The sequence below is a fragment of the Drosophila subobscura genome, chromosome E (genome assembly GCF_008121235.1).
Source record: "Drosophila subobscura isolate 14011-0131.10 chromosome E, UCBerk_Dsub_1.0, whole genome shotgun sequence".
NCBI lineage: Eukaryota > Metazoa > Arthropoda > Insecta > Diptera > Drosophilidae > Drosophila > Drosophila subobscura.
In genome coordinates this window covers 6,729,484-6,755,622 of record NC_048531.1, presented here as the reverse complement: position 1 = coordinate 6,755,622, position 26,139 = coordinate 6,729,484, and the positions used below count along the sequence as shown (strand labels likewise).

Here is a 26,139-nt window from a genome sequence, read left to right as displayed (position 1 = left end):
TCAATCGATGCACTGAGAAGAAGGTAAGGCTAAGAATAACTCTGCCAGCTACTCTCCTTTTACATAGTCCTGTTTTCTGTATTTCAGGAAATTGAAATCATCTTTGACATCAGGAGGATGAGTATCTTTCGCGTCCCTTGCAGCTCTCCGATGAACAAATGGCCGATGTACTGACAGACAGAACAATAAGGTGGACCAGCTGGAGCGTGAATGCCCAGCTTCCCGCATTACATCAAGGAAGGCTGTCGGGTCCGGACAAACAGGACTATAAGCAGTACTCCTGGAGGGACTCCTACTTAGTGGCCGACTCCCAATCTCAGGGTGCAGGCTAAAATTAACACCCATAACCTGCACAGTATGCATAGATACTAATTTGTATGTAATGAACAATTTTTGTATATTAAAAAGAATAGCATACTTTTAGAGGGCTCAATATTCATGTGAAATTTGTGAAGTATCTTTTGGGGGCTGCTTTGATTCCAAAAAGTATAGTATACTTTCGTGGTGAAAGGATCTCAATTACAAAAATGCCTACAACAGTCATACCTTGCAGTCCTTGAGGTCCTTGATCGATTCAAAGGATACAGGAGACGTCTCCGCTCACAAGGATTCGTGGCATGTCCTGATACGACAGGAAACAGCCGAGTTATAGGGATGTGGGGATTCGTTAAAAGAAAAAGGGTGAAATGGCATTATCCTTGATGTCCTTGCATCCAAAAAGGTTGCATACAATCCGGGTCATTGTCCTGATCACGAGGAGGCATGGCATGTCCTGATCCGACAGGATATAGCCGATAAAGAGCGTCGTAGGGTTAAGATTAAAAAACAACGGTAAAATGGCATTATCCTTAATGTCCTTGCATCCAGAGTGATTGCAAAAGATCCAGGACATTGTCCCGATCACGAGGGGGTGTGGCATGTCCTGATCGGCCCATTAATAAAGGAGAAAACAACAAAAGAAAACTGCCCTGTTGTTGTTGTCAATTTATGTTGTTGTTGTTGTACAAAAAAGTTGTTTTTGTTATTTTTGTACAACAATTGTTTGTTGTACAACAAGAAATTGTTTGTTGTACAACAAACAACTGCTGAAATTGTTTCGCTCAAGTGGCAATTTTCGGACCAAGTACTAGGCGAACATAAATCAGCAGAAGGTAGCTGGTTCTTTTGTTTTTTTTCCTCTCAAAAGTTGGCTGCTATGAAACTGAGCGGTTTTTTTTACTAATTGTTTGCCAAATATCAGCGATTTGAAAAAAAACGTAGCTGCCAGCTCTTGACACATTGCTTTTGGCGTTGTACAGCACTAAAAAAATAGCTCAGCTATTTTAGTTCCAGCAGTGGCCGTTGATCGCTGGAGCGCCACTGTGCACAAACAACTGGCAAACAATTAGTTTCAGCCGTGGCACTAACCAAATAGTATAATAGATATCCAGCTTTGAAGAAGCAAAACGTCACCGCAAAATGTGCGCCTTGGAGTCCCAGGCCTCTGCCTGGAGTCCCGGCTACAAGTATTAGTGCATGTAGAACACGCAGCAGAAGCCCAAGCTACATGGGTATTAGTGTTTGTAGAGCGCGCAGCTAGAAGCTACATTTGTATAAGTTCGTGTAGCCAATTATGTTGTAGCGCTCCAAACCGGTTTCACACGGACACTGCAAGCAATGTATGTGTTGGTGCGTTGACTTCCTAAACTCACAGTTTAGGAAAGAAAATTCGTTTTGATGATTTGATTTTGTTTTCGGGGCTTGGCGTATGAACCTGACCTGCCGCAACATGTGCAGAATGAGGGGTGGGGGTTGGTGGCCAGACCCTTGGGGGTTGGAAAAAATAAATATACCAATAAAAGTTGTTATTGTATTTGAATGCTGTAATTGTTTTAAATGCAGATTTTATACTGCTTTATTCAAAATTGTATGCATATTATGGAAACGCCGTCGCTTCTCGACTTCGTTGCTGCCGTATTATCAACATTGTTACCAAATCCATCTTTTACAGACAAATCATTTCATTTCATTTCATACAACTTTTCAACTGCTGTTCTCGTCGTCGTTTCTGTTCTCGACTTCATGTGCGCTTTAATTGTTAGCGCTTGAAACCTTTTCTTTTTTTTTTTTTTTGCTTGTGAGCTAACATACCATTTAAAATGAAAACCCTCAAGACTTTATGAAGTAGCTTGCCCCTCAATATCAAAATAAATTTGTTTTGTGTGACCTTTATAAGCTTTATATAATTTATGGTGAAAGGGGTAACGGATATTAACATCTGAATATGTATACAAATAATGAATTGCGGCAATCGACTTTGCGATACAAATATTTCCCATTAGAGTATTCAGAGTCACGGTGTGAACAAGCAAGAAGTTTTGACGGAACGGGACATGGAGACATGTTTGATGGCAAGGCGGCTGCCTTGCACATGTACACACACATTAACACTTGCACATTTTCCTCCGTCTCCCATCGGCAAATCGAGATTTGGACAACTGACCTCAAATTTGATGCCCAAGCAAGGCACTAAAATCTGCATAGACCCACCGCGTACTTATTATTTTTTTGTTTTATTTGTGTACATAATTTACATATGTATGTATAATGTACAGACGGACGGACGAAGGAAGGAACAGACGGACGGAAGAACAGACAGACATAGCTTAATCTACTCGGCTATTGATGCTGATCAAGAATGTATATATACAGTATATATATATATAGTATATATATATTCTTCATCTATTACTATTACTACTACAATATATATATATACAATATATATATAAATATATAAACATATATATATGTATATTTATATACAAAATAATAAGTACGCGGTGGGTCTATGCAGGTCAGGTTCATACGCCAAGCCCCGAAAACAAAATCAAATCATCAAAACGAATTTTCGTTTCATCACAGTTTAGGAAGTCAACGCACCAACACATACATTGCTTGCAGTGTCCGTGTGAAACCGGTTTGGAGCGCTACAAAATCATTGGCTACACGAACTTATACAAATGTAGCTTCTAGCTGCGCGCTCTACAAACACTAATACCCATGTAGCTTGGGCTTCTGCTGCGTGTTCTATACGCACTAATACTTGTAGCCGGGACTCCAGGCAGAGGCCTGGGACTCCAAGGCGCACATTTTGCGGTGACGTTTTGCTTCTTCGAAGCTGGATATCTATTATACTATTTGGTTAGTGGCAGAAGGTAGCTGGTTCTTATGTTTTTTTTCCTCTCAAAAGTTGGCTGCTATGAAACTGAGCGGTTTTTTTTAAATCTCAAGCCACGGCTGAAACTAATTGTTTGCCAGTTGTTTGTGCACAGTGGCGCTCCAGCGATCAACGGCCACTGCTGGAACTAAAATAGCTGAGCTATTTTTTTAGTGCTGTACAACGCCAAAAGCAATGTGTCAAGAGCTGGCAGCTACGTTTTTTTTCAAATCGCTGATATTTGGCAAACAATTAGTTTCAGCCGTGGCTTGAGATTTAAAAAAAACCGCTCAGTTTCATAGCAGCCAACTTTTGAGAGGAAAAAAAACAAAAGAACCAGCTACCTTCTGCTGATTTATGTTCGCCTAGTACTTGGTCCGAAAATTGCCACTTGAGCGAAGCAATTTCAGCAGTTGTTTGTTGTACAACAAACAATTTCTTGTTGTACAACAAACAATTATTGTACAAAAATAACAAAAACAACTTTTTTGTACAACAACAACAACATAAATTGACAACAACAACAGGGCAGTTTTCTTTTGTTGTTTTCTCCTTTATTAATGGGCCGATCAGGACATGCCACACCCCCTCGTGATCGGGACAATGTCCTGGATCTTTTGCAATCACTCTGGATGCAAGGACATTAAGGATAATGCCATTTTACCGTTGTTTTTTAATCTTAACCCTACGACGCTCTTTATCGGCTATATCCTGTCGGATCAGGACATGCCATGCCTCCTCGTGATCAGGACAATGACCCGGATTGTATGCAACCTTTTTGGATGCAAGGACATCAAGGATAATGCCATTTCACCCTTTTTCTTTTAACGAATCCCCACATCCCTATAACTCGGCTGTTTCCTGTCGTATCAGGACATGCCACGAATCCTTGTGAGCGGAGACGTCTCCTGTATCCTTTGAATCGATCAAGGACCTCAAGGACTGCAAGGTATGGCTGTTGTAGGCATTTTTGTAATTGAGATCCTTTCACCACGAAAGTATACTATACTTTTTGGAATCAAAGCAGCCCCCAAAAGATACTTCACAAATTTCACATGAATATTGAGCCCTCTAAAAGTATGCTATTCTTTTTAATATACAAAAATTGTTCATTACATACAAATTAGTATCTATGCATACATGTGCAGGTTATGGGTGTTAATTTTAGCCTGCACCCTGAGATTGGGAGTCGGCCACTAAGTAGGAGTCCCTCCAGGAGTACTGCTTATAGTCCTGTTTGTCCGGACCCGACAGCCTTCCTTGATGTAATGCGGGAAGCTGGGCATTCACGCTCCAGCTGGTCCACCTTATTGTTCTGTCTGTCAGTACATCGGCCATTTGTTCATCGGAGAGCTGCAAGGGACGCGAAAGATACTCATCCTCCTGATGTCAAAGATGATTTCAATTTCCTGAAATACAGAAAACAGGACTATGTAAAAGGAGAGTAGCTGGCAGAGTTATTCTTAGCCTTACCTTCTTCTCAGTGCATCGATTGACAAAATAGGATCTATCTTGCGGAGCAAATGTCGCAAATACGATGCCCTGCCCAGGCATCCACACATCCTCGAAATATCCACACAGGCCTCTGCCACACGATTTTTGATGAAGATGTGCTTCGTATGGGCCGGGACATGCACTTGCTCAGCTTCTACGAGCCGTCGGACATATGCAGCGTCGTCTCGCTATGAAATGGGAGCCATATGTCAAGGCCAGCTTATCCAGCTGAAACGGTTGACGCGGTGGTCGCAGAATCTTTACGAGTTCCGTCTCGACGAGCATACTTTCGCTTATAACCTGGCGTTCAGCTTCCGTTGATTGATGAAGTCAAAGCAATAGTAGCCCAGCAGCACTATCAACTTATGTTTGCAGCCCCGCTCGTCGGCTAAATTGTTGAGGATCTGGAGCACATGCTCAAAACTTGCTCAGAGACCTCTGCTGGCAGCCTCTTCATTGGCCAACTGTGGAGGAAGAAAACGAACACAAGATTGGGCATAAATTGTGTATATCAATGCGTTCCGCAGATGTACTCACATTCTCTGTTTGCTGGGTGTCATCAATGCGTGCCTCCTCGCCCTCATCTGAACTATCATCGGATTGCCGAAGTTTACCTGGGTGCCTTCTCCCTGGACCGTGTCCAGGATTGTTGTGCAGACGTTGGCAAAGTGCGCCTCTTCCAGATCCACGTGCCAATTAAACTTTCCCACAGCGGAATAGACCTCGCCAGTCCCGACGTTTACATACATCGGCTCGCAGCACAAGATAAGAGTTCTAAAAATACAAAGCTTTGATAAATATGCAAAATTATCAAACTATCCACTACCTGTTCCGACGCCAGCCATGTGGAGGGCTGAAAATGGTACATGCTGTCTGTTTGGCACATGCGGCCTTTTACTCGATCTGCAATTGACATTCTGCGGTGTCTGCCATACCTGTTTAGCGTTTTACTTAATTTTTTGATGACTATTTATCCCTTTTGTTTTGGTTTTTATGATTTTAATATTTGTGAAACAAAGCGCGTGATCTTCTTTCAATGTGACCGTAGTTTTATCGATAAAATATACCGTCTGATCCTTAGAAGTATACCGAAATATACCTTATAATTTTTCTAATATACCGTAAATATACCAATGTAAATCATATTCGTCAATTTTGCTTTTGATCCTAAAATTGGAGACAATCCAATAAAACGAAGTCATGAAAATTAGCCAATCTTACGCGGAATTGATTCATTAATCGTATAAAATTCAAGTTTTAGCGCTGAGAATCCGTACTAGCTGGTAATATTTGGCGGAATATCAAAATCAAGTAAAATGATGTAGGATATACGGTATACTTTGAAAATGAAAAGGTATATTTCGGTATATTTCCGAGAGTCAAGCTGTATTTACAGTACGCGGTCGCACTGATAGTGTATTACACCTTTGATTTGTTTTTTGTTTTTAAAAGAATGCCAACAACCGCCATATAAACAACAATAGCCATATAAAGAAGCTGCTGTTGGAGCTGAACATTTTAACCCTGAACATTTGGTGAGCACTACCCCTAATGGACTCGACAAGGTTACGCACAGGCCCCAAATCTAATCTGATCTCAAATTCGATATTGTAGGGGCATTCCATATGTGTCAAGTGATCGCGGGCCGCGTCTTGAGGCTATTTGCAAAGAACTGAGCAGCGGCAAATATCGAGTGATATCATGTCAATTCAGGAGGTGTGGGCTCAGCATGACAGCGAGCAATTACAGGAGAAGACGTCCAGTGTTCTGCCCTATGCCCACTACTTCCACAGTGGTGTAATGGGTGCCGGGCTCCTGGTGCTTTCCAAATATCCAATTCTGGGGACTCTGTTCCATGCTTGGTCGGTGAATGGCTACTTCCATCGCATTCAGCACGCGGATTGGTTCGGCGAAGTGGTCGAAGTGGTGTGCACGGGCTTGTGCACATAAGAATCCAGCAGAGGAACGGTCGCAAGACGCTTACCACTGTCCAGGGCCTGTCCGCGGAGTATGACTTGAAGAAAATAGTCCGCTCCTGTAAAAAGGTAGGTGCCCGTTTGGCCGGTGGCCAATTTTCCCTTGTGGGCCGTGTAAATGATCAATCTGCCTTCGCATTTATAGGAATTTGCCTGCAATGGAACTGTGATCGAGCATCCGGAGTATGGTGAAGTTCTGCAGCTGCAGGGCGATCAACGTGAGAACATCTGTCAATGGTTGACTAAGGTTGGATTAGCCAAACCCGACCAGCTGAAGGTGCACGGCTTTTAAGCGGATGCCAAGGAACAAAAAATATTTCATTCTTAAGCCACATTCAACATGCAGAAGTTCTTCTTCGTTTAAATTATCTAAAAACAATCTTGATAGAACATTAACACAAAGACAGAAGCAATAGACCATTAATTGAGAAAGATGTTATAAATAAATTAAATGTTCAATTTAAATAAACAACGGACGTTGCTTAGTACAATGGGACACTATCTGAAATTGCTTTATACTTCAGGGGCAGGTGTTTTAGTTCCTCTTGGATTTTCACAACTATCACAAAGAACTGGGCAGTGCAATTAAATTTAATATTTAGGCGCCGAGTATCGCACAAAGATACCGATAGCTTTTTGCAGTCAGCCCTATGCATCGATAAGTAGAAAAACAAGTCGTGGTACATGATTTAAAGATGTAAAACAACCAAAGGAAAGGTGCGAATTTGTCCTAATTCAGAAGAGGGTGCATTGATTATAAATCCCAATAAAATCTACCCATTAATATATTTTATCCAGTCAGAATATCCCCTAAACTCACATGTATCGATATTTTCACATGTCAATATTTTATATTATGAGAAGGTATATTTTGGTATATTTTAGAGGGTCTGACGGTATATTTTATCGAACACTGAAGACGTCCGATGTAAAATATAAGGTTATAAGGTATACAATCCAATAAAAATGAGAATTTAAAATAAGCCAAATTGATTCTCTAATCGGATTCAATTACTGTTTCAGTGCGGAAAGTCTTTGCATGCTAGTAATATCAAATAGAACATAGAAATCGTGGAATATGATTTTAAGACGGCGGTTTTTTTTTTACATGAGAAGGTATATTTTGGTATATTTTATCGATAGTTCCGCTGGAAACTAGGGCTGGGAATACATCGATAGTGGCCACCATCGATAGTGGACAAATTTTTAAATAAAAAAAAGTAATAAATAAATACAATTTGTATTTGTAAATAATCCTGATTTTGAGGACATAGAGGCTCTATCAGGTCCATCCAGCAGCATGGAAGACCAGGCATGCCCGCGGTGCAAGACCACCAAGTACAGGAATCCGTCGCTCAAGCTGATGGTCAACGTTTGCGGCCACACGCTGTGCGAGTCGTGCGTGGACCTGCTGTTTCTCAAGGGATCCGGGGCATGTCCCGAGTGCATGGTGCCACTGCGCCGCAACAACTTCCGCGTGCAGCTCTTCGAGGATCCCCAAGTGGAGAAGGAGGTGGACATCAGGAGGCGCATTCTGCGCGACTACAACAAACGCGAAGAGGACTTCGGCACGCTGGAGGAGTACAACGACTACCTGGAGGAGATCGAGGACATTGTGTACAACCTGTGCAACAACATCGAGATCATCGAGACGAACAAACGCATCGAGGCCTACAAGCGGGACAACCGTGATGTCATCCAGCGCAACAAGACGCGCGTGGGTCGCGATGAGTCCGCCCTGGAGGAGATGCTCGAGCTGGAGCGCGTGCAGGAGGAGTCGCGCAAGAAGGAGCTCGACGAGCTGGAGACCGAGCACAAAAAGAAGAAGGCCCGTGATAAGCAGGCTCTCATCGAGGAGCTCATGTACAGCGGCAAGGATGCTGCCCAGATTGTGACTGAGTTTGCCGAAAAGGCAGAGAAGCAGCGCGAGGAGGAGAAGCAGCTGCCGCCGCCGAAGTCGTCGAATGAGTTCTCCACGGGCATCAAGTTTGGTCAGACGGCAGATCCCACCCTGATTCCCGTACCAAAGTCGGAGGAGGGTCCGCTCTTTGTCTACGAGCCGTTGATCGCCATCACAGACGGACCCACTCCACCGCCCACTGATGAGATTGAGTCCGAGGGCTACATCACTCACATACGTCCCGAGACGCAACAGGAGAACGCCGGCGGCTTCACCTCCACCATGGCCTGTGAGCGTGCCCTCCAGGAGGCGCTGCAGGGTCTCTTCTACACTCCCACAGCGGGCGTGGCAGCGGGCATATGAGCGCCCGAATAGGATGACAGAACTAGAGCACAGCACGCTTATTTGTTGAACAAATGTGTCCTATATAATCCACTCATCATACCATAATATATCTACTTAATTTACTGCAATGAACATTGGATTATCATTTAACATTTGTGGCGTTGTGGGAAAGAAACCAGTCGAGAAGTCGAGAGTCGGCGGGCGCTCCCATTTGATTACAGACTTGGTTTTATTAAATACTTGCAACAGTACATATATATATGTAGGCGTGGTATATATATCCTAGACAATCATACATTGGGGTGGTTACTGGGGGGGGGGTAGGTCGGTCTCTTTATACAATATACAGATTAAAGATAAATTATATGGTAGTTCAACGAGTAGCTCGTCACATTCTAGATCTACTTGAACAGTAAGAGGTAAATATGTTTTGCGATCGTGCCACAAGCGAGATTTTTGGCCAAACACATGGATGTCGGATGCCGCATGAAGGGAGGAATGGGGAAATGGTCAAATGATCGAAGATTACAGAGTGTGCAGTGCGGATGATGGTGATGATTGCGATATACAGATGTGGCTTCTAATACATTTAAAATGCTTCAACTTAACTACAATGACTCATGAGTTACGATGGGGTGGGGTGGTGGACACGGGTTCTGTCTCCAGCCAGGACCAAGCAGCGGCTTCTCGAGGGGGTGTCTGCCAGTGGAATGTGGAAGCTGCTGCTGCTGCGTCTTCAAGAACTATCAAACAGTTGGCAGATCGTGATTAGTTTCACATACGCTTAGTTAGATGATAGCATAACATTTAATTTAGACGTAAATTTGGTCTTAATAATCTAATTTAAAATGTTAACATTTAGTAATAGGGTTTCGCACACGCCTTTCGTTGATTACAGATAGCTAGAATTAGAGTGGGGCCATGCCTGACCGGCGGCACATTGATTGTTTGCCATTCACTACTGTTAGTTAGTTATCTTATTGTTGATTTGATTTGATTTTCGCATTTCTCCTCTTGTGATAGTTCCCCTAAAGCTAGCTGCAGCTTAAGCAATTCAGTGTCTTGTCTATCAGTTACTGGATGGTTCGTTCATGGTATGCCCCTGCCTGGGATCGATTTGGCTGTGTGTCTATTTCTGTATTCCTCATATTTGCTGAATTTCTGTGTGGGCATTGGTGTTTGTGTGGATTTTCCTTGTTGTTCGCACACAACATCAGCAGCAGCAGTAGCAGCAGGCGGCAGTAGTAATAAATTGCAACTTTAACTAAACAGAGTCATCTGCACATAGACGGGAGAATAAACACAAATGATGAATTATTAGATCGTGCACCGAGTACATTTTGCTGGGGCACTCTACTCACCGTGGTACCACCATTTAGTCTTTTTGGGATTTTTATTGCAGGTCTTGACGTAGAGCGCGTTGTCTGGAGGCCGTTTCTTCTCGCGACAGCTGCTCAACATGGAAGCTATGCTAAGGCACACGGATTGCACGGACAGCGCCGGGGACCAGTCCTCCGTCAGAATGGACAGGCAGATGTGTCCATTGCTGTAGACATGTGGATGCACGGGTATATTGTTGCCGATGAAGGTCACCTGCGAATAGACAAAGGACAGTCAGTGTTTTGTGTTCGCTGCGTGTCGCATGTTTCGCTTGCTCATACCTCAGGCGAATCAAAGGGATATTTATTGTTGAATTTGAACAGCAACTGGAAGTCCTCGCCCTCGTAAAGGGTGCCCTCGAAACCTTTAATGTTTAATTTCCATCTGTAATCGAGTGAAAAAGAGATGAGCGGGTAAGTGAGCGTCCAACAATTGCTGGCTTTGTTGTCACATTCGCAAAACGCAGCTCAGGCCGGTGCTAAATTAAGTTTTTATTTGTTTGCGCTTTTATGAAACCCGTTTCAGTTTTCGCTGAACTTGGCCTACTCCGATCGCTGAGCGCGGTTCTGCTGCACTTACTCAGATAAATTTTGCTGTACACTTTCGGTGTCGACGGTAACACCCGGTGGCGGCTCCTTGATCAGGGACATCAGCTCTTTGTGCAGCCGGCGCTGTAAAGTACAAAGGAAAAGCAAGAATTAGCGAATTACTTTGATAGCAAGGCACGGCATGGCCATGCCAGTACTTTCTGCCCTCCCATTCCATTTATCTTATCGCGAAAAAAACACACCTTCATCCAGGCCACATTTAGCTGTTGCCTGTTTTGTGTGTGTTTTTTTTTGCACATCGGAATTGCGCTTTGTGCTTTAAAAACCTTTTTTCCAGACCACAGCCCACAGCCAACAGCCTTATCTCTGCGCCATTTCTCTTTTGGCTTACAAACGTCAATAGCCGCTATATAAATACTTAGTAGAGCAGGCTAGTACATGGTACACAGTGGTATATAATGGTTTATGATAAGATAAAAACGAATGTCACTGAAACCAATAGAGCTGTCGACTGGTTTTCCTTCTCTGAGCTTCCCCCCATCGAGTAGTTCCCATTTTACAGGCCTGTAAAGTAAAATGGATTCAAATTTTGTTCTTCTGATAAAAAGTCTGATAAGCGCAACACTACTACGTCTTAGGGATAGCCAGGAGAGTGTGAGGAATCACACTGAATTCTTGGAAGCCCATTTACCCCCTGTCCCCATTTCACACTCATCCAATGACGCAACCGCAGCACAGCCAGTACGAAAGTATCGAAATAAATTGCATTTGGGTAAGTATTGAATGCGATCCCATAGACTGGTCAAAGTTCAAACTGCTCTCTCTCGCATCTTCTCTCTGCTTGCCACTCTCTCTTTGGATACTTGCCTCCCAGCGCGAGTTGTCCAGCTGCAAGGGCTTGCCGCATTTGGAGACGGGCGGCGTTTTCGGCTCTTTTGGCTCGGTGATTATTTCCGATTTGGGTATTTTGTCTTTGGTTTTCTTGAATAGCTTCAACATTTTGCACACTTTTCTTTTTTCGGGTAGAATATCTGAGAATTTCTCACAATTTTTCACTAGTTCGACACTTTTTGTTTCTGTTTCTGTTCTTTGTTTTTGTTTCTCTCTGTTTCTCTCACTTTTCACAGGTTGCCTAGATAAACTTCAACTTTTAGTTCGGTTCTGTTTGCTTCGCTTTGCTTTTGTTTCGTTTCAATATGCCTCCTCGAACCGCACAGCTTTTCCCTGGGTGAGCATTTTCCTTCTGCGCTTTCTAGTCGGACGAGAACCGCCAAGTGCGCCAACGTTCGCCGGACGACTGCAGGAAATCGGCGAGAAACTTGCGGGAGAGTCGAGACTGCAAGGCGAGGCGCTACGCCATGACGGCGCGACGTGTTTGCTTGTGTGCGTATCCGTCGTCGTAGTTCGCGATGCCAACCCCTCGTCCCCTGCCCCCGCCTCGTGCTGCACAATACATTCATTTTGCACTATCGAAAATGGGAATTCGCAAGTGCAGCGGGAGAGGAAGTGCGGAGAGGCCTGCAGACCAAAACTAGTTTGTAATGCTCGTAATACGCGAACAAGTTGCCGCCACAGCTGGTTTGTCTCTCCCAGATCACGAGATGGTCACACAGTTCCCCTCTCGACTCTCCCGCAATGGCCATTGGGGCTTATCGGGGCACGCAGGCATTACCTGATAAGGATTCCGATTAGATAAGGCACCAAGATAGGGACTCACAAATGAAAACAGAAGAGTGTTTAATACTACTGGGAACAAAAGATACAAAGGTGGCCACGGGACGTACGTCAATGGGGCAGACACTTCAATTGATGCAACATTGAGGAGTTCTTGGCCGCTTCCCAACTGATCGCCAACTGATTCTGGAGATGATCGATTACTGCTCTCCGATTACCTAAATTCACCCGAGAACACTGCAGTTAGAAGCTAATTAAGGCAGAGATGGCTGCTCCCTAAGATCAAGGCGACTGGTTTGGCCAATAAACACACACCTGGCGGGTTTGGGGTGAGGGTTACTCGAGTTTATTTTAGAGCCCATCAAATAAAGAAACGAAAGCTCAACAACACCCGAGAAGGCAGCGATACGGGAAACCAACGAAAGCAATAAACAAACGAAATGCAATTCAATCTAATGCCAGTCTGATGAGTCGGATGAGAAGTCTTTGGCTTGTGGGCAAAAGCAGAAGCTAACGCCAATACTCGTACCACAGTCTGTTGTGGTCTGGTCTGGCAGATTCCTTTAAACAATAACACTCGAGCAGCTCCCAACTTAACGCACAGCGCAGAGGGTAAACAAATAAACAAAAGCAGACACACAGACAGACAGGGGACGGGGGAGGGGGACTTCGGGCCTTTGTTTCTTATTTTTTACGCTATTTTTCGGGGAATATTTTTTGTGTAAACAATTTTCGATACTCTTGTGGGCTGGTGGGCTGGTGGCGGATGAAAAAGCGTGCCAAAAACAGATGCGGCCGCAAAGTATTCGTGGCTGATAAACTTTTCCACAGCTGATAAGCCCCGAAATCGGTTTGCTAGGAATCTCCGAGTGGGATTGGGGGCGGGAATGATTCACATGCAAAACCCACAAATATTTGGCAATTGGTTTGGTCCAAATTCAACGTTCAGTTCTTGGATCTGAATCACGCTAGTGGCAGGTCCAAGGCAGACCGGAATAAACAAACCCGAAGAACCACTTTGGCCAAATTATGCAATTTTCACATGCCCCAAAGCCATATAAAACGATTTCCTGAACGAGAAGAATGCTAAGCACATTACACAGAAGGGCCCAACAGGGACAGGGGGCAGCATGGGCTGGCCAGTGCAGTGGCTGGCACTTGCACTTGTGATTGTGATTGTGCTTTTGTTCTCTTTTGTCGTCTGTTTTTCTCGGTTGTTGCAACCTTAAACTTGCTGCTTCCTCCTGCCCTTCACCAGCAATCGATACGGCTACGTCATCATTCAGCCGCTCTGACGTCAGAGATTGTGCTTTTTATTTTTCGGGATTTAAATAATCGGAAACCTGATGCGCCAGTGCCAGCGCTACCTGCCTGGAGAGCGGCGAACATGTGTCACTGTCCCAGCCCGCGGCACCGTCACGTTCACGTTCACGTTGGATGACAAAGCAAAGGCAACAAGTTTCAGTCCACCCCGTCTTCGTCTGCGTCTTCGACGCTCTGCCCAGACCAGTCCCGTCCAGTGCCATGGTGCTGATAGAGCATCCCCTGAGCTGATTGCTGACGCTTCCATGTGCGCTCCAATCGTTGGCTATCAAAGCGAGGAGGACGTGTTGTAAGTGGTGACACGTGAAAGGCGCGTGCAAGTGCCATAAAATGCGATCAAAGGGGAGCTGGCAGCGAGTGCCGGACACAATTCAATTGAAATTAAATGAAATGCATTACAATTTGCAAGCAGAGCTGTGTAAAATCACGGCAGCAATCCGCAACAATAACAATGATTAATTTGTGTTTTATTGATAATTGAAAAGTCGAGCCCCACAACCACAACGGACAGCGGAAGGAATGCAAAAACCGGCCGGCAAAGATACACTTGCTGATCAAAAGAGGGATGAGTGATCATTGAAAGATGTTTGATCACAACGATCAGAGAATTGCGCAGGCAAATACAAGAGACAGGTCTTTCCCCTCTGTAATCGACAGGGCCTAGATCTCGTCACGTTTGCCGCGGTCACTGACTGCGATAACCCCAAAACGGGACAGAGATGATGGGCCACAGATGGAGCTGCCTTCATCCGAATTGTTATTTCAACTCCCTCGTTAATCGTTTATCGCTCGCTCATTGCTTCTGGGTAGCGCATCAATGGGCAAACACTTCCTTATGGCCCACACTCCCATTGTCTCAATTCGTGCCCGTCCCATGCATATTTCATGATGGATAGCAGCAGGTCAACAAGAAAGAGCCCGTCAATCTGGATACTGGGCAGACGGACGTAGAATGCGGACGACTTCTTAATTATCGACCAGATTATCGTTGGAGCGACGTAAACTGGTTCCCAAGACTGGGCGGCAGCCAATAGTTTGATAGTTTGATTGGACACAGAGATAGATGGATAGAATTTGGTTATTTATAAAGTCTCGAGGCGTAACTAGACGTCGTTGCTTGGGAGCGCCGAGCAATTAATATTTTGAACGCGTGCCAAGATGTCACTCGGGGAAAACGAACGACACTGCGTGTGGTCGGTAGGGGAAACAACCAAAAACAAAACGAAACGGATCAAAAGTTGCGACAGAATCTGAGGAGCACTTCTCTAACCAATTCGGACTGGATTTCGCGTCACAATATCATATAGAACGGCGCGTGCGGATTCGCGTGTCAACGAAAACTGACTGAAAGCGATGGACGCAGAGTCAGATCCGATGAGCTTTTATTTTCGGCAGACAGTGTGCGCCGGTATGCGTGTGTGTGTGTGTGCCGAGGGCAACCGATGTGAGAGCAACCATATGAGAGTGGTATGTACAATGGCCACAGCACAGTACAGGATCGATGGGCTAGTCAAGGCTACTCTGCAGGCGCACTGTTTACGTGGCATAAACAAAACGGCAGCAGGAATGTGCACGGCAGTCGGTGCACGGGGAGACCTGCATTTGGTTGCATAAACACAGGGAGAGCACAGGCCAAAGCACATGCGGGTCGATTTGTTGATCCGTATTCGTGGGTGGCAATTAGCAGGTCGCAAAAGGCCTGCCTCAATGACCTCAATGTGCAGAGGCCATGCGGCACGACGGGACAAAGAGGCTCTTTCATTGCCGCCTGCCAGCCTGCTGCAATTATATAATAATCGGAGATGAGTCTCGGCCGTCTCGACACCCAAGGAAGCTGGGAGAGCTGGGCTTTCGCCGATAAGCCGTCTCGCCCCACACTCTTTGCGAATGCGTCACGCCGCGCTCAATGCTCAGAGCTCAGGTTGCCGAAAAAACGATAAGGTGACGTTGAACCTTGTGCAATGCTTGCGGAAGAGGAATCGAACCGAACAATCAGCTGGAGAAGGTGGGCGGAGTCCAACAGAAACCAGACGCCGGCCGCAAGCTAACATTTGCACAAGTGCGAGTGTTTGTCAAGGGGTTGGGTTGGGGACGGGAGGGCTGGCTGCACCAAACACTCACCTCACTGGGCGACATTGCCGTCATGTTGCTCCTCAAGGTTTCCGTGGTTACGCCTCTGGGACTGCTGCTCCACAGTGCTGCTGTAGCTGCCACTGGACTTCAAAGAGCGCCTTCCTGTGTGCCGTTACTTTTGTTCTTAATTTGTTGTTGTTTTTAGAAAATAAATTAAGAATTGAATATTGTTGAGAGTGCAGTGTGACCGTCTGGACATGTGCCGGAAATCTCAGAGGCGCACAAAAATACACAAATATGCACAAAGCTAGGAGCGAGCAGCTGCTTTTATGCAAGTAATTTTTTTTAAATTTAATTTGGTTGTTTGCTCCTAGCGCACTAAAAACAACAGTGTATTCTCACAAATTCTAATGAAAAGTAATTCTAGTCCGAGATATTAGTATTTTTCTTTTATGATTTTGGTATAGTCAAGTATTATCTATCGAAAGTCGATAGACAAAACATAGACAGCTGTTTCTTTTAAATTCAATATAAATTGATTCAATTAACTTTTTTTATTGTGATTCCTATTGAAGTGAATTTAAAAAACGATAGAAAAAGAGCGGTTCTTTTTTTCTCGACCAATCGAGTAAAGATTATGAGCGTGGGAAAGATAATCAGACACAGGGAGAGAGAGAGAGGTTTGTTTAAATGTTCTTACTGATATAATAGACTGATAAGCTGCACTCACTATCTAAACAAGTGCCGGGCGCCGTTAAATAATTGTGCTGCAGGTTGCTGCTGCTCAGTACCGGATCGGGATTGGCCAGCGAATCAACAATCATGCATTTCGGAGTGCTAGGCAGCGGCATTATTGGTCTCACCACCGCCCTGGAGCTGCAGGAGCAGTTTCCCTCGGCCCAGGTGTCCATCATTGCCGACCGCTTCAACGAGGACACAGTCAGCTATGTGGCTGCGGGCATCTTCCGACCGGGCACCAGTTTCATGGGCCCCACCCAGGAAATTACGCAGTACGATCGCATGCTGCAAGGTCATGTCCAGTACGACATTCTGATCCTTCTTTCGGTTGTAGGCATTGGATGACGGATGCCTTCAACTACTGGGATGAACTGCGTCGCTCCAAGGAGGCTCCTCTGGCAGGCGTGTGCCAGCTGTCGGGCTACATCTACTCGCGCACCTCCCCCACCATCGTGCGGGTACGTTGCCAGGCGTCTCTCTATCAGCGCTTCTTATCTGAATTGGCTTAATTCGATTAACGAGACATTGCCGTTTCTTTCAGAACCACTTCATTGAGAAGCTTCTGCCCGTGTATCGACGCGCCACGGAGGAGGAGCTGAAGCTGTGCCAGGGCGGATGGAAGTACGGCTCCTTCTTCACCACCTGCTTGACGGAGAGTCGCCTCTTCCTGCCCTACGCCACGAGCAAGTGAGTTCAGTCCGGCAACCACCAGTAATCATTCACTCTCAACATTCGTTTGCAGATTCCTCAAAAATGGGGGACAAGTGGTACGCCAGCATGTGACGAACTTCTTCGATGTGCAGCAGAACTTTGATGTCTTGGTGAACTGCACTGGCATGGGAGCCAAGGAGCTGTGCAATGATCAGCACTTGGTGCCCATTCGGGGTCAGGTGCTGAAGGTGCGGGCGCCGTGGATTAAGACTGCCTTCTATGGCGACTACGACACGTATGTGCTGCCCGGCTTCGAGACGGTCACCTTGGGCGGCTGCCGGCAGTTCGACAGCTACAACACTGAGTGGTGCAAGTACGACAGCATGGCCATCAAGGAGCGCTGCTACGACCTCCTGCCGAGCCTCAAGAAGGCGGAAATTGTCAGGGAGTGCGTCGGGCTTCGTCCCCACCGTGCGATCGTTCGCGTGGAGCCAGAACTGCTCACCAATGCGGAGGGAAGACGCCTGAAGGTGGTACACAACTATGGCCACGGAGGCTACGGTGTGACCACAGCGCCTGGCACAGCCAAGTACGCTGTGAAGATTGTACGCGAAATGCTCGCTGGGAATAGCAAGCTGTAGGGGGGCAGAGGTGTACTTGGGCTGCATTGTTATATTTGTTGATCAATCATTAAACTGTTTATAAGCACAATCAAAGCCACGCAGAATCTTTGGACCTTTATTGTGAGGGCACTTTGCTTTGGATATTAAACCATGAACCATAAAATAAACCACAAACCAATAACCGATATAAATACTCGATTAGATTTCAAATTGATGGCGCTCTGCCAGTGTTGGTTAGCGCATCTGTGTCCATGGCGAACTGTGCGCATGTCCGCCCCGCCGCATGAATGGAAAGCTCGCCCCCAATTATCCAGGAAAACAGCCCCCCAATCGATTTTCACACACACAGCAGATAGCAGGGAGCTCTGGCAGCAGTCGATATATGGAAACGTATACAAAACTTTCGCATATTCGCCGCAGCAGCCAATTCGCCGCCTGAGAGCTTCGAATTTTTTCCCTCATTTGAGTCCTGCGAAGACGACGTGTCGATGCGATATTCCCCGTTTGACGAGAGCAGAAGAAAAGTTGAAACAGTTGAGAAAATAATTGGCAGGCCAGGCAAGATTTCTTTTGCACCGCCATTTCGAGGCGACTCCAGAGTAATTTGATTGACTACAGTGCTGTGGCGAGACGTGTGGGTGCGCGTACGTTGAATAATTGATTGGGTAACCGTAAACAAAGAGTACCGTATGTTAGGCCAGTGCCAAGGCTAACTTTCAATACAAACCCCCACCCCCCGAACGGACGGAAGCAGGGGAAACGAAATCCCACACACAGCGGAGTCAGAAGCAGAAGCAGAACCAAAGCCCCAGGCACATTATCGATTTGCGTATGTGTATGTCTGCGAAATAGCCGTGTACACCTAAACACCTACACACCTGCACACACCTACTCCCACACAGAGACACACACACACACACACAGCAGCAGCAGCAGCAGCAGCAGCAGCAGTAGCAGCGCACGTCAACGGCAACGCATCTACAAGCTAACGGGATCTATTGGAGCAGCAGGAGCAACCGCATCAACCTCAAGACACAGTAAGTGGCCCCAATGCTCACATCCCACCTTAATATTAAGATAACGCCGCATTGCACTCTCGTGCGTGGGTGTCCGATTGCTTGGAGTTCAGTGAAAGCAAACAGCAGACCACAGACCCACAGCCCAATAGTTTGCTCTGACCGCCGAACAGCTGCTTAACCATTTGACAAGTTGAAGCACGAATAAACAGCGAGGCTGCAGATGGAGCCACCCCCACATGGAGGCGAAAAAACAACAGAAAAAAAATCGATAATCACACGAAGTCGGGCAGATAAAAACATTTCCATGCCGCCTCTTGATAAGAGGCTGTCCTGCCTATTGACTCGAGCACGTCTGTCTGTCGCTGTGCCCCCGGCTTCTGCCACACACTCCAGAGGTGCTTTGAGGCTCCAGAAGTGGAGGGTTCTGCTCCTTGACAGCCGCTGCCAGGAGCATTGGCTTGGGGCTGTCCTTTTTGCCAGGGCCTTGGCGATGACGCGCGCACTCCTCGGTGGACCCCAGAGCCAGAGTCGTAGTCTTTCATCAGAAATCTGACAGCATTTTGTTGCTGCGCAACTTTTGATTGAAGCGGGAGAAGCAGGAGGAGACGTGGCAGAAGCCATGGCAGAAGGCAAAAGGCAGATAAAGTTGTCTATACACACAAATTATCGACACAATGTCGCTCGCTCGCGTCCAAGCAGGCGGAGCTGCTGCCTGCCTTGCATATGGAAATTGTGAAAGACGAGAGCCGAGAGGCGAGAGTCGAGAGCAAATGGGAAAACTGTAAGCTGAAACTGAAACGGCTGTGCCCGTGTCCGTGCCATGACAAGGCTGAAACTTTTCAAGGCCGTGCCGCTACCAGTGCCAGTTCCCCCCTCGCTCCTTGCTTTCTTTTTGCTTGTTTTCCCGTGTCCACTGACGTGACAGCCATACCGAGAACAGCCACAAGGAGAAGGAAATCTGCTCCCAAGTCCCATCCATTCTGTGTTGCAACACTTTCCCCACCACTCGCCAGTCCAGCTGCCTCGCGGGGTTCAAGTGGCAAGGCGCAAGGGCTTTGGTTTGTAAATGTAAACGCAACTCTTTAATCCATACACGCGCCATTCAATTAGTCCTGCCAGGACAAAGAGCAGCTGGCCTTGGAGCCAGCCTGTGTCCCGTCTGCGCATCCGGTTCCGCGTGATAAAAACAAAAACAAATTTCGAACTGCACAACAATAATTAAGCAAGGATCGCCCCTTCCACCCTCTCACAGCAGCTGGGGATGGCCTTGGAGCCCAATGTTGACGCCATCGCCCACGACGCTGATGGTATCGGCTCCGCCCTCGCCGCTTGTTAAATCTTCTTGAACAGCCTGCTCCGGCTGGGGGGCCGTCGAGTCGCTGTGGAGGACAATGGCTGTGGTGCTGTAGTTCTCTTGTGGCTGCTCCTTGCGCATGAATGTGCTCATGCATAAGTTCCCAGAGTCGCTGGTTATGACGGTGGTCGTGTTCATGGACTCCAGCAGCACGCCCTCTTCCTCAGAAGCCACCTGCTTCTGCTTCACGGTTTCTTCCTGCTTCACTTCCACCGACTGAGGCTGCTGCTGGCAAAGATCGACTGGCCGCTGATTGGCATCGAAGGGACAGAAGCAGTTGAGGCTGACTTTGCGGTTGCCCAGCGACTGCACGGGACGGGCGTTCCTTGTGATGGGAGTGATGCCGTCGGGGCCCAGCAGCTGTCGAAAGTGGCGCAGCTGAAAGTCGCTAATGGCCAGAGTTTCGGGAAAGATGAGCCACTCGGTGCCCTCGTAGAACGGCGGGTGGGTCAGCGAGCCACCGTAAGAGTAGAAGCCAGTCCGGAAGGCGGGCATTAGGTAGCTCAGCGGAAAGGGAGAGATAGTCACACGCTTTCCAGGCACACGCACCTGGCGGAGGTTCTGCACGAGTGGGTCCAGGAACGGGTTGTGTGCGGAGAGCTCGAACAAGAAGGCGACGGTCAGGAGATCGTAGCTGCTGGTGCAGGAGCGTGCCTGGCCGGAGCCGGCACGGTGCATCACCTGCATCTCCATGGGAAACTTGCGGTGGTTCAAGGTGTGCTCGGAGCCCTCGCTGTTGCACCAGCCCCAATGGAAGCGCACCTCCACGAAGGTGTAGCTGGCCAGCAGATCGGCGCCGCTGATGGTCGGTCTGTTGCCGCGGAACTGCGCCCGCAGCACCACCGTGTGGCCGGTGTTCTCCAGCTGAATGCCCGCCGGCAGGTCGTCGTAGTGGTTCCAGTTGAGCAGCTCCCTGATGGCCAGGCGGCTGAGCTGTGTTTCGTCGATATTGATGGGGCTCTGGTAGCCAGACCCGGGTCCCTGTCTCCCCAGTTCCCCCTCTCCAGGGTCAGTCGTGTCGTAGCCACAGTTGTCAGTGGGCAGATCCGAGTCTGTAATCCAGATCTTCAGCAGCTGGAAACGCTCACGCAGCAGTTGCTGGTCCACCCGTCGGACGAGGCTCAGCAGCAGACACACGGCGCTGGTCAGCAGAGGATGCTGCACCATCTGGCAGAAGAACTGGCTGGCCAACAGCCAACAGATCTGCATGCAGAGGCCAAGCAGAGTGCCCAGCGTGGTGTCGAACATTTTCTCTTGCAACACGAATAAAAAAACACAAAAAACTTTGTACAAATCAACCGAAAGTCAAACTTCTGTTTTTGAAATGAAATTTCTCAATATTTTCAGAGTCGACAGCTTGTGCTGTGGCAGATACGAAGGTTTCGATGAGACTGACCTGAATGAGTTTCCCACTTGCCGTTCACAGCTTGACAGGCAGTGCAAAGCCATCTGAGCTGATCCTTTATAGTATTTTTCTGTATTCCAGACAGACAGCAACGAGCACTGAACAGACATGGCCAGCGGCGGGGATCCCAAGTGGCAGAAGGATGCGGCCGATCAGAACTTTGACTACATGTTCAAGCTGCTCATCATCGGCAACTCCAGTGTGGGCAAGACGAGCTTCCTCTTCCGCTATGCCGACGATAGCTTCACATCCGCCTTCGTCTCCACGGTGGGCATCGACTTCAAGGTGAAGACTGTCTTTCGCCACGACAAGCGCGTGAAGCTTCAGATTTGGGTAAGTCTGCTCGCCACTTGTGATGATAGTAATGGAATGTCGTTGAATGGCAGTCCACTTGATGTATTGACGGGCTACACACCCATCAATCATGGCAACAAGTTGCCGCAGGCCAACCTGCGGCCCTCTCTCGTGTGTCACAGCCTGCTGCTGCTCCCTCCTGGCAGTGCGTGGGGTTTGCTTGCGGGTTAATTGTGGTGTTGTAGTGGTCTTAAATCAAAGACCTGAACAAATTGCGTTTGACTTTTACAGGACACGGCCGGGCAGGAGCGTTACCGCACCATCACCACAGCCTACTATCGCGGCGCCATGGGTTTCATTCTGATGTATGATGTCACCAACGAGGACAGCTTCAACTCGGTTCAGGACTGGTGAGAGCACATCCCCAAGACAAACGCAAACACAAACACACTGACTTTCTGCTCTCCCGCAGGGTCACACAAATCAAAACCTACTCGTGGGACAACGCCCAAGTCATTTTGGTGGGCAACAAATGCGACATGGAGGATCAGCGCGTGATTAGCTTCGAGCGGGGCCGCCAACTGGCCGATCAGCTGGGCGTGGAGTTCTTCGAGACGTCCGCCAAGGAGAATGTGAATGTCAAGGTGAGTGTCAGCCACTGGCCGCTGCGAGAGCTCTTATTTAACCTCTCTTTCTGTTGCTGCTTTAGGCTGTCTTCGAGCGCCTGGTGGATATTATATGCGACAAGATGTCCGAGAGCCTCGACGCCGATCCGACGTTAGTGGGCGGAGCACAGAAGGGGCAGCGCTTGACGGACCAGCCGCAGGGCACGCCCAATGCCAACTGCAACTGTTAGAGTGCCCAACACCACCAGCAGTAGCCCCAGGAGAACGAGCAGCCGGAACCGGAAACACAAACACACAGAGAGAGAAAATTAACTCGTACAACAACTCGCAACTTTCTGTCAACTGAGCAACTGAGAGAACAACAACAAACAGAACAGAAACAAACAAAGAACAACAAAAAAGAAAGCACTAAAAGCTAGCTACTTTAGTCAGTTCATTAATCAAGAGATGAATGTATCGACGAGTGCCATTTGAATGCTGTGTGCACTCACTGTGTGCACCCACTGTATTTGTAGCCCATACTCGTATATTGTATGTATGTATGTTTGTATATCCTTAAAGCTCGTTCGATTGCCTACCGTGTAAATGTCAGAGATGTTATTTAATCAATGTTTCAATTGTAATTGGTAATCGATAATTGGTAATTTGTATCTTGTAACGTGTAATTTAATCGGCTGCCGCAGAAACGCACTAAATTGTTGAACTTTGACTTGACTTGAACCTTTTGCCTTGAGCGACGAATTGAAGAGAGAGAGAGAGTCTAGGAGTCTAGGAGTCTAGGGCCCCCAGCAGCACTAATTAAATGTGCACACATTCTGTGCTGATCTTTCAACTGCAACTGCAACTGCAAGCTCCATTCCCGTTTCTCTCCATCTCCATTAATGAAAGGAATGGGCGTCTGGCACTTTCCCACTTGTATATACATATGCTGGCTAAACTGTACAGTTTGAATGCTTGGACACAACGCACAAAGCTAGCAAATTGGTGAAATCGAACATAGTAACTATAGCAAACACACACTATAACTATCTACACACATAAACATATTGCCCCGATCCCGGCGTGCCTTGGCTGGAAGGTTGTGCGGGTTCCGTGGAGCAATTTCACACATAAAAGATAAAGACAAAGATAAAGATACAGATACAGATACAGATACATATGCAGATACATGCATGAACATGTGGTTGCTTAGCCATTATAATTATTAAATATTATTATTATTATTATCGTATTATTATGATGTATGTACGTATGTATTTGTGTAGTGAAAATGGAAAACTTTTAATGTGTTGCAATTGATAAATGAAATATACATACCTATACATAAAATATACATACATAAACATACTATACATATACGATAAATACATGGTACATACTACCCAGATCCATTTGCCTATACATATGTATGGTTGGTAGGTTTGCAGTTTTTCCCGTGTCTCAGTTTCATGTTTCGCGTCCTTTCTGACAATAACAATGACACGCTGAAGACAGAGCAACTTGAGCATCGAAATGATGATCCCTCCCTCCCCCCTCGCACACAAAATTAATTTCATTTCCCAAATTTATCCGCACAGCGCACAAATTATTAAATTGTGTTGTTCAACTGATCGCTAGAGTTGCGATTTTGCGAATTGAAATTGAATTGAGAGAAATTAATTGAACCCACCGAGCCAGCTGAGAGATCGGTGCATTTAATTTGCCAACACTAAGTACTATGCCCCCGAACTATTCTGTTTTGATAAGCACACCCCAAGCTACTTTTCTACGCTGTAAAAGAAGACACAACCAACTGCTGCTGCCCCGAACACAGAGTTGAGGGGACACTGACCCTGTACGTACGGAACTGCTGAAATTTAACTGAAAATAACTGAATAATAAATGTACTCGTATCTGTGTGTATTTGCAAATGCTCGTTAATGTTAAATATGCATGTGTATACACGCAGAGTTTCACTTGAATTACGATATAAACTAAAGGCATATCGCTGTATTATAAATACCCAAAACGAATCGAGTTACCATATGTATGCCCTCCCCCAGTGCACACCCGAGGAATAGGAAGCCAGACACAAAATGCACAACGAGTGAACAACCAACTGAATGTGGATCTGAGGAGAGTGGAGTGGAGAGCGGAGAATAGTCGAGGGAAATGTTAAGTAATAGAAGAAATTCCATACGACAATGCCTTAAATAAAACTAGAGCTGACGCCGCGTACATTGACTAACTTATTCGGCATTATTCGATCTGTTTTGTAAAATAGTTAAACATACAACTGCATAGCCATGGCCATAGCCACAATCTATCGCAAAATTTAAACTAAAATCAAACAAAAATAACACAATAAACAAACCAAAGTTGTTATCAAACTCATACTCGTATTCGTATTTCGTATTCGTACTCGAACTCGTACTAAATGCATTAAGTAAGCAAATGTTTTTGCGCTACATTGTTGTCCTTTAACGAAGAACACTAGCATATTGATTATGGCATTGTGTACTCCGCCAAACCTAATATTTGTGAACCCATAAAACGTATTTGTAATCGTATTCCAAACAATTCGTCATTTTTATTCCATTTTAATTGCAGCAGAATAGCCACCCAACTAAAATGAAGCAAAACAAAACAACAATTCCAATCAAATAATTCCGTATGTTATTCAAGAATGGTTTTTTAAATACCAACACATCTGTATCGTGAGGATACTTACATAGAGATACACACACACACACATACATATACATATACCCACATAATGTACACATAATGGTATTGAAATTATTGTATTCCCATAATAAAATATATGCAAAAAAAGGTGTATGGAAAAGCAACCAAACTTTGACTATTTTCTGGCATTACACACACAATTCAACTCTCATTATAAATAATTTTAAGCACCCTCAAACACGCTCTTTATTTTATTTATTTGATAAACTTTACAACTAAATAAGTCAATTCACATTCACATAGATATCGCATATTGCGGGCCACACCCATTCAAGCGCAATCAATGGCCAAGCTGGAGTGGCAGTACAGAGAGTTCTGCTTATGAATTATTTATTTATAAATTGTACACACTTTGCACGGTCATGAGTGGCTATTGTTGCGGGGATCAGGAATCTTCCTCTGCTTATATTTTGTTATTACTTATAGACAACGAGTATTTGAATACATTTATATACTGTTGGATATGTGTATGGTGTGGCGGTGTGTCTGCTGTCTGTGCTCCGTAGTTCTCCATGCTCAATGCACGTGAACGTGTCCTGCATAAATATGTATTTGCTTTCCATATGACTTCTTTGAACAGATTTTATTGTACAGTTGCCAAAGCTGTTGCTGGCTGAAAAAGTGTGATGTGACACAATAAATGCTTTCAATTCAGAGTCTCCTCTGGCTCCTTCTTCAAATAATTTGGCATAATAAGCTCGTATCTTCTTCGTACGGGTTCTCGAGGCACAACACTTTCTGCTACTTCGTGCCTTGCCCCATCCTTTGCGCTAACTAAAAATGAATGCAA

At 46.0% G+C, this 26,139-nt stretch overlaps 6 protein-coding genes across 9 annotated transcripts; 4 read left to right on the top strand and 2 right to left on the bottom strand.

The window, feature by feature from the left end:
• Positions 1-4,466: 4,466 nt before the first annotated feature.
• Positions 4,467-16,179, bottom strand: LOC117891684 (ubiquitin-conjugating enzyme E2 W). 3 transcript variants are annotated; one of them, XM_034797264.1, is made up of 6 exons: positions 15,961-16,179; positions 10,874-10,965; positions 10,576-10,678; positions 10,276-10,507; positions 10,122-10,192; positions 4,467-4,477 (listed from the first exon to the last, which is right to left on the bottom strand). In XM_034797264.1, the coding sequence occupies exons 1-5, from the start codon at positions 15,982-15,984 to the stop codon at positions 10,179-10,181; spliced, it is 465 nt and encodes a 154-aa protein (XP_034653155.1). In that variant the 5' UTR covers positions 15,985-16,179; the 3' UTR covers positions 4,467-4,477; positions 10,122-10,178. The 3 variants fall into 3 exon arrangements, with proteins under 3 accessions (XP_034653155.1, XP_034653153.1, XP_034653154.1); XM_034797262.1 differs by lacking the exon at positions 15,961-16,179 and adding an exon at positions 11,710-12,150; XM_034797263.1 differs by lacking the exons at positions 4,467-4,477; positions 15,961-16,179 and adding an exon at positions 11,710-12,150 and having other exon boundaries at positions 9,703-10,192.
• LOC117892634 (eukaryotic translation initiation factor eIF1-like) lies at positions 6,395-7,160 on the top strand. The gene is made up of 3 exons (XM_034798986.1): positions 6,395-6,497; positions 6,587-6,738; positions 6,815-7,160. The coding sequence occupies exons 1-3, from the start codon at positions 6,395-6,397 to the stop codon at positions 6,959-6,961; spliced, it is 402 nt and encodes a 133-aa protein (XP_034654877.1). The 3' UTR covers positions 6,962-7,160.
• LOC117891682 (CDK-activating kinase assembly factor MAT1) lies at positions 7,855-9,046 on the top strand. Its single transcript, XM_034797259.1, has one exon. The coding sequence runs from the start codon at positions 7,970-7,972 to the stop codon at positions 8,930-8,932; it is 963 nt and encodes a 320-aa protein (XP_034653150.1). The 5' UTR covers positions 7,855-7,969; the 3' UTR covers positions 8,933-9,046.
• A 482-nt stretch (positions 16,180-16,661) lies between the features above and the next one.
• On the top strand, positions 16,662-18,021 carry LOC117891681 (D-aspartate oxidase). The gene is made up of 4 exons (XM_034797258.1): positions 16,662-16,922; positions 16,985-17,108; positions 17,192-17,337; positions 17,393-18,021. Exons 1-4 carry the CDS (start codon positions 16,735-16,737, stop codon positions 17,940-17,942), a joined length of 1,008 nt encoding a protein of 335 aa, XP_034653149.1. The 5' UTR covers positions 16,662-16,734; the 3' UTR covers positions 17,943-18,021.
• Positions 18,022-18,291: 270 nt separating this feature from the next.
• LOC117891683 (ras-related protein Rab-3) lies at positions 18,292-22,869 on the top strand. Of its 2 annotated transcripts, XM_034797260.1 has the most exons (7): positions 18,942-18,961; positions 19,580-19,584; positions 20,834-20,841; positions 21,781-22,035; positions 22,288-22,406; positions 22,469-22,640; positions 22,706-22,869. In XM_034797260.1, the coding sequence occupies exons 4-7, from the start codon at positions 21,811-21,813 to the stop codon at positions 22,850-22,852; spliced, it is 663 nt and encodes a 220-aa protein (XP_034653151.1). In that variant the 5' UTR covers positions 18,942-18,961; positions 19,580-19,584; positions 20,834-20,841; positions 21,781-21,810; the 3' UTR covers positions 22,853-22,869. The 2 variants fall into 2 exon arrangements, with proteins under 2 accessions (XP_034653152.1, XP_034653151.1); XM_034797261.1 differs by lacking the exons at positions 19,580-19,584; positions 20,834-20,841 and having other exon boundaries at positions 18,292-18,961; positions 21,784-22,035.
• Positions 19,998-21,572, bottom strand: LOC117891680 (carbonic anhydrase 1). Its single transcript, XM_034797257.1, has one exon. It carries the CDS (start codon positions 21,543-21,545, stop codon positions 20,190-20,192), a length of 1,356 nt encoding a protein of 451 aa, XP_034653148.1. The 5' UTR covers positions 21,546-21,572; the 3' UTR covers positions 19,998-20,189.
• Positions 22,870-26,139: the final 3,270 nt, after the last annotated feature.